At 30.7% G+C, this 11,610-nt stretch overlaps 1 protein-coding gene across 3 annotated transcripts in view; it reads left to right on the top strand.

Annotated features, from left to right (window-relative positions):
* LOC106459643 (F-box-like/WD repeat-containing protein TBL1XR1) overlaps positions 1-11,610 on the top strand; it is a 71,626-nt gene that overhangs the window by 8,078 nt on the left and 51,938 nt on the right. For 2 of the 3 annotated variants that reach the window (XM_013919279.2, XM_013919278.2), the window contains exon 2: positions 1,701-1,814. The exons of the other annotated variant lie outside the window; for it this stretch is intronic. In XM_013919279.2, coding sequence (XP_013774733.1) covers positions 1,757-1,814 — 58 coding nt within the window. In that variant the 5' untranslated portion in view covers positions 1,701-1,756. The remainder of the gene's footprint in view (positions 1-1,700; positions 1,815-11,610) is intronic. 3 annotated transcript variants of the gene reach the window in all.

The raw sequence follows: 11,610 nt of genomic DNA, 5'->3' as shown, positions 1-11,610 counted from the left end.
ATGGAGACTATTTCATTTAATAAATGTTTTGTTTTGATATGTATGTTGTTTGGGTTTTTCATCTAAAAAAAAAGTGACATTAATTTCTTGATGACCTAATATTAACCTAATCCTAGAACTCAACCCTATTGACCTACTTGTAATTTTATTCCCACAGTTAAGTCTGGACAACACAATAATCATAGCTGCAAGTGATTAGGCCTACTTCCACTACACTGTAAAAAAAACAAATCTTTTTAACCTTTCCAGCCACCAGTTATCCACTGATGGAATTCATATCTTGGAAAAAGGTTTCAACTATGCTGTTACATGCAGAACTCTCCCTACACTTGAATTCCAGACAGGATTAGAAGACTTTGTTAGAAAAATAGCTATTTAGGAACATTTTAGTTCATCAAATATACACCTCTTCCCATATGGATTCAAACTCTTGCCACATCATTCATGAAAGTAGAAATAATCAATATCATTCATTAAATAACCAAAACACTCTTCCCCAAAACCTACAGTTAACCTTTCTGTCTTTTCCCAAGATTCAAGAAAATAGTCAAATTTTACCTGTTCTTCATGTTTTATGTTCACGTATCACACACACTTGTGTACAAACTTAGATTGCTGGAATCAAACCTTTCCCCGAAAGAACTTAAAGTACTAAAACTATTAAAAAGTAACGAAAGTATAATTTTACTGAAATCTGACAAATGTAATGTTGTTGTCGTCATGCATTTGATAGCATACCAGCAAAAGATGCACACACTCCACGATGATTCACATCATTCTCAAAAAATGAAAACCTCTTCCAAAGAAAAGGAACTGAGACAGTTTATTTTATAGAGTAAGAATCAGTAAAGTTACGTTAAATACAATTTTATTCTCTAAATATTGCAATCATATTCTGATTATACACAAGTGATCATGAAATATGTTTTTATATTCTGTCTGATATAAAGTACAATGTAGAAGCAAATTTATATGCCATGGTGCTGTTTTCTTACCTTAATAACATAGTATAGCATTAAAATATGCAAGTATCAATTTATTGATCTTTTTTTTTATCTATTCAAATTCATTTAGTATATTTACCTTTTTAGTATTCACATGGTTAAAAGGTTGGCATGACTAAGTGAATATAGATTGCTATTTCATGAGCATTTGCCCAATGATGAGAAAGTTGGTTCCACATGTGCCATTGCCTGTCACAACTTACACTATAACACATACAATGTAGAAAAATAAATTTATTTGTACTTTAACACTAAAGAATAAATTTATCAAATCATAAATTATAATGTAACACGACTTGAAAAGCTTTTACGTCTGGTTCAACATTAAAGAATACATCACTTCCATTCAGGGGATGGGTACTCTAGCTTGTTACCAATAAGTTATCAGGTTGATCAAAATGGTATGTGTATGCCTCTCCTGATTGTTTTCAATGACAAGTCAGTGAAAGATATAATATAATGATGCATTTTTAGTTAGTTATTACAACGATGGACAAAAATATATTGTATGCACCTATGTTAGTAGAAAAAATTGAACTAATCTAGTCATATTGATAATTAAGGGGCTAAAATGTGCTGTTAATTGATGTGTGGGCTTATGTAGGTTTAAATTTCAAATTGTTATTCAGTTACTTTATTTTGTGTTACTATTCAGTTTCAGTTGATTTCTTATAGTCATCTTACATTTTTTTGCAGGTGAACACACTTCACTTACCTCTTTTATTTATTTGTGGTAGAAAAAGAATGCAACTATGAGCTTCAGCAGTGACGAAGTAAATTTCCTAGTTTATCGTTATTTACAAGAATCAGGTACAGTTTAACGTGTATTATTTTTCACATGGACTTGAGAGTACTTCTTCTTCATGGTTTAGCTAATTGTAATAAAACAATTTTTATATGTTAAAAATGGATTATTTTATTAAAAAAAGCAGTGAAAGTAGTGATGATTAGAGCAATGACAATATTAAATTAATAAAATTCATTAATCATATTCTTGTTTGATAACTTAAGAATATTTTCTGTACAGGCAACAACAACAACTTTAAAAATGGTATCAAGTCACTTAAGTAAGGTACACATACCTAGAAAAGAACAGCTAGTAAAGGAAACTTTGTAGATCTAGACACCTATTTATTGAGTAAAAAGAGAAATTTTACTTATCTATCTCTCATTGCTCTTTATAGCTTTTAGAAGTAAAAATTTATTTAGAGAAATGTGATTAAAATCATGACTACAAGGTTGCTGTTGTTGGATTAGTCCAGAAAACTACTACACACTGCAACTGTACTATTAAAGGAACAGCTTGTTTTTCAGGGATCGCTTTTGGTAACTTACTGACAAGTTTTGAAGTATACTGAACTATTGTTCATTTTCAGTCATGCTCATAAATCCGAATTATCCAAAATTTGTGTTTGCACTAATGACTTGATATGTAACAAGCTGTTTTTTCAGTGATTGAGAATACCTTGAGTATAGCTTATGATGTGTTAATTGTGCACTTTCAATTAGAAGTGTGTGTCAGAAAACTATTGGAAGATAGTTTTTTTCAGTAAAATATATGTTTCTAACTTTTTTTTATAGATAATGTTTAGAATTTTATTCAACAGCTTAATTTTAATAGATGTAGTGGATGATAGACTAAATTGTTAACCTGTGGGCTGCATAAAATATGTTTGTCAGAATTTTTCAGAATAATTTAATTAATGTTGGAAGTAATGTACTGTGTGCAGTTTTGTGCTAAGAGTGTGAAATTGCAGGAATTCCATGTGTCCATTTGAAAATTGCACATTGCAGACTCATTGGCATATGTGTCATTTTGACTTGTCTAATGCAAATGTTTAATGAGCATATCTATATTCTACTGAATGAATATTTCTAATGCATATGTATTAAGTAATAAACATAACATATTCATTTCATTTTAAACCAAATATAGGGCCACTAGCCTAGAATTTAGATCCAAAACAAGGTTAAAAATTGGTCTATCACATAGGCAAGCCTCTCTTACATGGCAAGCAACTGAGGCACTAGTCACACTGATCATGGCCACGTGTATGTCTATTTTGACATTTCTTTGTGTTGTTTAACTTTTAAGATTCATTATTGTAAGTCTGTATATAAAAGAAACTAGATAAATGAAGAATAAAATATGCCCAAAATTATTGAGCTAATGTAATATAACCCAAGATAACCTTTAAACTACTTACAGTATTAATATCAATGTCTTAGTGATGCATCTACCATGACATTCCTGATTGAGTGCAGTTAATTTATACATGTCTAATGTGCCACATCCACACAAATTACATAAAAGTTTGCTTTAGAAACTTAAAAGGTGTTAGAGAATTGAAACAGTAACTTTTTTAATATAGAAGTAACTAGCAAAACAGTGCCAACACATTTTATTCCATGAAATGCATATACTTGTTTATCTTTAGTAGCACTTTTCAGTATGAAAAATGGTGTGTCTCAAGGGTTTCCCTCAAAATTTCTCACTGTCCTCTTAATTTTGATACAAAGGGACATGCCTTAAAGTTTTTAATTTTATAAGGCAATATTAAAAAAAATTCTGAATTTCTTCTGGTGTGAGAAATGTGACATTTTTTTCTTTAGTCATCTTCTCTTCTATAATTTATTTACCACCCTTCCAAGAAGTACAAAATTTAATGTAAATAACTCATTATAATGTTGTCATTGTTCAGGTAAAGCACAATTTTTACAGCCTTTAATCTTGTTTGGTTATAGATACTTCAAATAGAAAATTAGACCCCTCTTGCCACACCCACCTGTTACATCCTCTCTTTCAGAATTTGTCAATAGTTCTCTCTGACATTTAATACTATATTATATATATATCCAATAGAAAGCCAAGGTTTTTATCTATCAAGTAATGTATTGTATTACATTGTTTTTTGTACAGAAAATTTTAATTTGTCTTTCAGTATATTAGTCCCCATGGGAAACACATCAAGTAGCTTGGATGAATTTGTAACGAATGTTGTTGCATGGTTAGAAAGCCAGGAAAATTATGATATGTATAGGACATTGTCTGTTTTTTGCATGTTAGTTAGTGCATTATTTGATTGAATAAAAATTATTTAGTGCACTACTACCATTAGTATATATAAAAAAAGGTAGGGTTAAATTTCATCGATAGTGGAAACCAAAAAAAACAAGAAGGTCCAGGTAAATACTGTATTTCCTGTTTTTCATGTGTATTCTTTATTGATTATTGATAAAGTAACTAGAATGTAAAAATAGGAAATTATTAGAAAAAAAGGTGTAATTCAGATTAATTTAGATTTTTTGTGTGTAATTATGAGGTCAGTCAAATTGACCAACCTTGTATAGAGTTAGGTAGAGAAAATAACAGATAAAATTTAAAATTTTACTGAAAAAACAACCTTTGAAATGTATTTAGGAGGTTTTTGATATTACAGAAATGAAATTTTAGATTTTTGAGATGAAGAAAAATATTAATAATCTTAAGATAAAAATCACTTTACACTGGGACTGGTCCAAAAATAGTCTCTATATTCACAGACAAATCTTTATCAAAAATACTTCACTAAAAATCTGATTTTATGTATGTAAAAACTTGTAATATTTACTGAAAGTCTCCCATGTTTTGTGCAGATACACATTCTATAGGCCTGGCATGCCCAGGTGGTTAGGGTGCTTGACTCGCAATCTGAGGGTTGCGGGTTCGAATCCCAGTCCCTCCAAACATGCTTGCTCTTTTAGCCAGGGTGGGGGTGTTATAATGTATTGGTCAATCCCACTGTTTGTTAGTATAAAAGTAGTCCAAGAGTTGGAGATGGGTGGTGATGACTAGCTACCTTCCTTCTAGTTTTTCACTGCTAAATTAGGGACGGCTAGTGCAGATAGCTCTCGTATAGCTTTGCACAAAATTCAAAACAAACCAAACAAAACACATTCTATATTAGAAGTTAGTATATCGAAACTATAACAAGTACAATGTGGTCAAGTGGTCAGTGAATTTGACCGATCCCATGTTGGGAGAATTGAGCTAAAACTAGATATTATGTAGTAAGTTTGTTCAATGTTTTATAGAATTTAGTTAACTAATACAACTACTAGAAGAAACAAAATAGGATATCCATGACACCCTTCAAGTCTTTGAAATGTTAAGGATCTCATTAAAAAAAAATCATCAAAAATCATTCAGAAATGAAGTCCAAATTCAAATTGAATTTCAAATTACTATTTAAATGAATCAGGAACTGAATACTGTTTGAAACCATGAGTGCTGAATCATGTAAAACCAAAGTACTAATTCATATTGATACTTGTAAGTAATACACAAGGGAACAACAGAAGGAATTAAATGCTTTATTAAATGGTAAAGGACAAATATATTGTCTCTTTTCTTTGTTTAACTGAAATTAATTTTGTATTTATGCGTATCTTGTCATCTCACTGTTCAAATATTTGCTTGTCTTGATAGATAATTGTTTGTTCAAAAGATGGGTGATCAGGTCACTGGCTAAAACCCAGTGTTACAGTTTCCTTTTTATTGCATAGTGTTATCAGCACTAATTGGCAGTTATTTTTTTAATTTGTACTCATTTCATACAAGTGTTGTGTGTTGTTTTTTTCATGGTTTATTAAGCTTAATCCTTTGCTCTTAGACTTGGAGAGTTTGTTGCATGGTATAATGTAAGTGAATTTTTTGGAAAATTATAGGAAGTTATGACTGTTTTGTACTTGAGAAGTTTCAAGATTATTTTTGTGTTGGTATAATGTATGTGCAATTTTGCAAAATTACAGGAAGCTATGACTTTTGTATTTGAGAAACTTCAAGATTATTTTTTGTTTTTTACCTACTTTGGAAGCTGGGAAAACAAGGTAGTTTATTATGATGATTACTTAGAGTATTACGGAAAGAAAAGTGAATAGTTGGGAATTATATAGAAGAGCATGTAGATTTCTTCCAACATAGAAATTTATTTCAAGTACCTACACTACCAGAAGTTCTATTTTATAATTGTAGACTTTTATATTGTTTTTCTGAAAAGTCTAATAAACTGCAGTAATGTTCAACTCATCTCGTGATCTGGCATTATTTTTAGAAACAATTTAAGTGGTTTTTAAGTGTATGACAAGTGTACATTTTGCACTCAAACTTAAGTTGATAATGTCACAGAAATGAAAAAGTATTTGACAGAATAATTGTCCAAAAGGAAATTTGTAAGATCCATGTGGATTTTTACAGCATGAAGTCACCATGACTGTATAAATAAGTAAAGTGTTTGACCTGTGGACCATATCTTACATGCTACTATAAAACTCAAAAATTGCAAACCAGTGCTGCTTCAAGTGAGCCTCTATTATCAATAACTTCTTATAAAATCCCTACTGTACATAGTTCAAAACTAAAATTTAACCTTGTGAATAAAGTAGCTAATTTAACGTAGTGGTCTGACTGTATATACAAATATACATTGAATCATTAATTGATTACTCTTGCTGCTTTTTTATTTATGTTTTTGCCTGTAATCTCAGTAATATCTCGCAAAGTTCAGTGAATTTAAAGAAATTTAAGTTGGTCCTAAATCCATATTCTAAGCCAGGTGTTGGCAACCCAAAAACAAGAAGAGCCATTTTTTCACATTTGGTAAAAATGCAAGATAGTGAGATCTGCAATTTCAATAATTGGACAACGAGAGGTTTAACCGTGTTGCCAGCTACAGGTAGGGGTCAGAGGGCATCATCATCTTTGTAGAATTACATTCAAAATTTTATTGAACTACTATTTTATGAATGTATGTCAATAAGTTTGGTATCAAATTGTGGATTATAATTCAAATTTTAGTATTGTACATTTGTTAATTTTGTAATTTAAAAGTAAATATTAAAATAAAATTCCTAAACATCAATTTTTGTATGTCATGTGGTATGTTGAATGCAGCTTTGGTTCAGATTAGATGTTTGTGATATACAAAGTCTATAGTTTTTATGAATTAAAGACTCAAATTACTGATATTGACAAGCAAGAATATAAAATAAGAACCTCCTATCTTTTCTGTTTGCTGAGATATTATTATATTTAGTGAATCAACCAAGGTGGCCTTGCCCACTTCTTCCATTTTTGGAAATACTGGTTTACATACACTTACTTCACTCTATGACGTGTTTGTAACCAACTGAAAGCTCAGAATCCCCCCCCCCCTAAATGGTTTTCACAGTCTTTGCGAAGTGTTTACTGGGGAAGACCTTCCTTTTCATTGTGGAATCAAAGGGGGAGAAGTAAGAGAAAATGGAGCTCGAAATATCACATTTTTTCAACCCAAATACATCTTAGTTATTAAGACTGATAAATTACAATGGAATTTTGTGGTATTGATGTAGTAATTTATGATTTTTCATAATTTCAAAACTAATATATAAAACCTAAAAAAATTTTTAATTCTCCACTTGCAAAATTTGACAACTTAGCAACTTATGGCAAGTGGCAAGTGAGTACAAACTTTGTAATAAAAGAAATTGTTTTATATATTTCTTTATTTACTCTTCTATGTTTTAAGAAAAATAAGAGAAATTTAAGAATTTATTTGTAAATAGTAATAATATATATACTCATATCTGTTATAACCGAAATGTGATTGTAGTCTGCAAAATACTAGTCCACTAGGACAAAGCTAAGACAGTTGCACTTTGTAAAGGCCAGTTTTATACTACTGGATACGGTAATGAGTGCATGTGTGCTGCATCAGTGGAACTTCTGTAATGTTAGTCAGATACAGCTGTAAAGTCAATAAAATAAAAATTATATATATATAGATGTATAATGTTATCAGGTTTAAGCTATTTAAAATGAACATTTGTGGTTTTGTGTTATAATATGTTGTCATTCTAGAATGAAATAAGCATAATTTATATCTATCTCCTAACATTTTTTATGGCGGTTACGAGGTCAGTCAAATCAGCCAAACCCATATAGAGATAAAATAGTGAAAATAACAGATAAAAAACTTTTAATAATTACCTGCCGGTTATTAGAGGCTTATAGAGATTTTGTATGTGAAGTTTGACAATTTTCTGATGCATAAAAGGATTTTTAATCTTAAAATCAAAATTATTTTGCACGTTGGATAATCAACATTTGAAAAGAAAAAATGCACAAGCAGATCTTAATGTTTACTGATAACTTGCAAAATTTTGTTAAGATATATTTATATTTTATAAAGTTACAGTGTAACTGCTTTATGGTTTTTTTCCGGATACAGACTGGGTTGAATCCACCTAGACCATAGTAAAAGGGTTAAAGAGCCACATGTGACTCCAGCACTGCAGGTTGCCAACCCCTGATCTAAGTTAAAAACTCTAAGTAATACTTAGAAATTATAATAAATGGATCAAGGAGAAATATTTATGTATTAAATATTTTAACCCTTGCTCTTAATGAAACTAAATTTAAAGAATGAAATATGACTGGAAGGTGAGTTAGCACTGTTAAGGCACTTTGCAGTAGTCATCTCTCTCATTGTGATCATAGAATTAGCTGAGCACATTCTCAGCTTGGGTCCAGTAGTTGTTTTATGTCTTGTGACTGAATACAGAGCTGGACACAAATAATAGAATAGGGAAGGTTTGTGGAAGACAGCCAGCATCACAGTTTTGTCTATATTATGGAGGTTTGGCAGTTTGCAGGGAAAATTGAATAGGTTAATGGAAAAAAAAAGTACCTCACAGTGGAGTGAAATGCTGAACTTTAACTTTCAAGGTGAGGATCTTAACAGTAACAGCATTCTGTACATGCTAAAACCACTGCCTCACTGGATGCAGGGCAGAAAGAGCAGGCTTCCAGTACATCAGATGAGGATACACTGATATTAAGATGTTTTTACTTTAAAATTGCTAATTACAACTATGGTTGTGTCCAGAAGTATGCAGACATGAATATAGTTAGTCGTAAGTAGCTTTCTTTGTGCTCGGGTGATAATTGCCATTTGCAGTGAATAAATTGTTATAATTGCTTGACAGCAGACTTAACCTAAGACATTACAATTATATGGGTAATTCAGGGTTTTCACTGTTTTAAAGGGTATTGAGTTAGTGCACAGAAGAGCTCAGGCCAACATAGTGCTATTAGGCACTATCTGAAACACCATTTCCTGCATTTCAGACCACTTTTCAAATAGTAATATAAACAGAAATGGTGGAACGAGAAGATAATAAATGAATGTATTTAATATTTTAGCTTTATTTGCACTAGGAATTTAAAGCATCCATTATATAAATACTGCGTTCCCTCTGTAACTCTGGTGATTCTTCTGTAGTAAGCAAAAACTTCCTTTGCCATGTTTTTGACTTAATCAACAGCAGTTCACTGAGCATATACCACTTCAAAATGATTTGAAGACGTTTTTCTAAGGCAGAGAAATGCTACTCAAAAAGGTTGCAGTTAAAGTGATACTGGTGACTAAGTTTCTTGTCCTCTGGTGGGACGGTGGTAAGACTATGGATTTACAATGCTAAAAATCAGGGGTTCGATTCCTCTCTGTGGACACAGCAAATAGCCCAATGTGGCTTTACTATATAACCACACACACAGTTTCTCTAGGATAAAAATCTAGTAGAAAGGACATATACTAAACCAAAGTACTCAGGTAGATGTGCTGTAACTAGTGGAAGTAGGCAGGTTATTTAACCAAAATTTAGGATCTAATAAAAACCATGATACTGTTACAAAATGAGAGAAAAATAATAACATAGTTTACAATGATACTAATATGAACCATACTGAAACTCAAAAACAATTAAAGGGCTGAATTTTTGCCATTATTAAATCCCAATATTATTATTAGTAATGCAACATATTCTGTAATCTTCTTTTGCCTCTATATTTTGACACTTTAACCATAGATAGTTAATTTCGTCACAAACATATCGCAATTTTGAAAATTTCAATAACTATACATAATCAGATTCCAAATAAATAGAATTTACAACAAACTTTTAATAAACCAGTTTTTGTGGCATTGTCAGTGATGAGTTTTAACTGAAATGTTTTGAATTTCAAAATCTAAGTAATTGTATTGCATTAATTGATCAAATTATTCTATAATGCTATATTGAATTGTTTTAATTGAAAAAAGAAATACATTACTGCGTACAAAATGTATTGTTAAAAAAATTGAAATAATTTCTGTGGTAGTAAACTTTGTGGATCTCCTAAAACAAAATATAAGAATTCCTGAAATTGTTCAGTACAAAGATATATGCTTAATTTTACACTGACATTCATTCTTAAAGATATCTTCACCCTGTTCTCCAACAGAAGTGAAGAAAATCTTAATTACTATACAAATTTAGTGATTTATGCATGATTAAAAAAAAAAAATTGTGTAAACTACTCAAACGTGTTTTAGGTAGAGAGAAATGTTACGTCAATTACACCTACATTTGTGTTGTTCATCTTTCATAATTTTAATTACGAACTTTTCAACCTGGTATATATGTTAACATGCATAATTATTATAACTAAAGTTTATTGAATCCAAGACAGCAGATTGCCATGATGCATGAAAAAAAAAGGGATCTGGTGTTTGAGAATGTTTGGTGAATTTTTTCATTAAAAAAAGGCATTGTTTTTGTATATCCTGTATTTATTGCGATATAGTTATCTTTACAATACTGTAAAGGAACTCCAAATAGACATCAATCTGCAAAGATTTTTTAAATGTTTGAGGTTTAACACTAGCTGATAAACAGTCATATTAGCAAATAAGCTTTTAGTTGGTGGGACATGCCTAAGTTGATTTGCACTGAAGGTTTCCATGGGCTTTAAATAATTGTACCTTACAAAAATCTTGCATGATTGGTTCATTTTCAAGCACAAGCTCACCATACCACATTTCAGACTTTTATTATTTACAATTATTCTGTGATAGTTGTATTGCATTCATATGTAATGTTTTTTTTATTATGTAAAGCATTAAGGTCTAGTAAAGTATAGTAACCAAATATTCACAATAATACAATAATTTTATTACTATTAAATTAAAAAATAATCTCATCTTTGGTATCACTTTTAATTTGTAAAGGTATCATAATTTGTGGGTTATATTTAAATTTATATATACATGTATTGTAGAAACTTTATAACGTAAATTTTGAACTGGTATTTAGCTTATATTTATTCATTCATATATGGATATATATATATATGTATGTATGCAGTGGTGGGATTCAGCCAGTTCGCACCGGTTCGTGCGAACCTGTTCTTAGAATTTAATGACCTCCATGAACCGGTTGTTAACAATCGTATGTATAGGCCTAATAATAATGTTACAACTTACAAGTACGTGTGTTTACAATGCAACTTTACTAGCAGGCTAGGCGGACTAGGTCTACTAGATCTCTGATGAATCATTTGCCAGCAGGTAAGTGTTTTTTTATACAGATTCTTATGATCTTATCTAAATTATTATTTTTAGATCTAACTTAGTAAAATCATCTACTATAGGCCAAGCGTCCTAGGCCTACGTATCTGTGCTGAATTATTAGCCAGCGGGTGAACTAGATCTCTGATGAATCATTTGCCAGCAGGTAAGTGTTTTTTTATACAGATTCTTATGAT

The sequence above is a fragment of the Limulus polyphemus genome, unplaced genomic scaffold (genome assembly GCF_000517525.1).
Source record: "Limulus polyphemus unplaced genomic scaffold, Limulus_polyphemus-2.1.2 Scaffold642, whole genome shotgun sequence".
Classification (NCBI taxonomy): Eukaryota; Metazoa; Arthropoda; class Merostomata; order Xiphosura; family Limulidae; genus Limulus; species Limulus polyphemus.
This window is presented reverse-complemented; position numbering and strand designations above follow the sequence as displayed.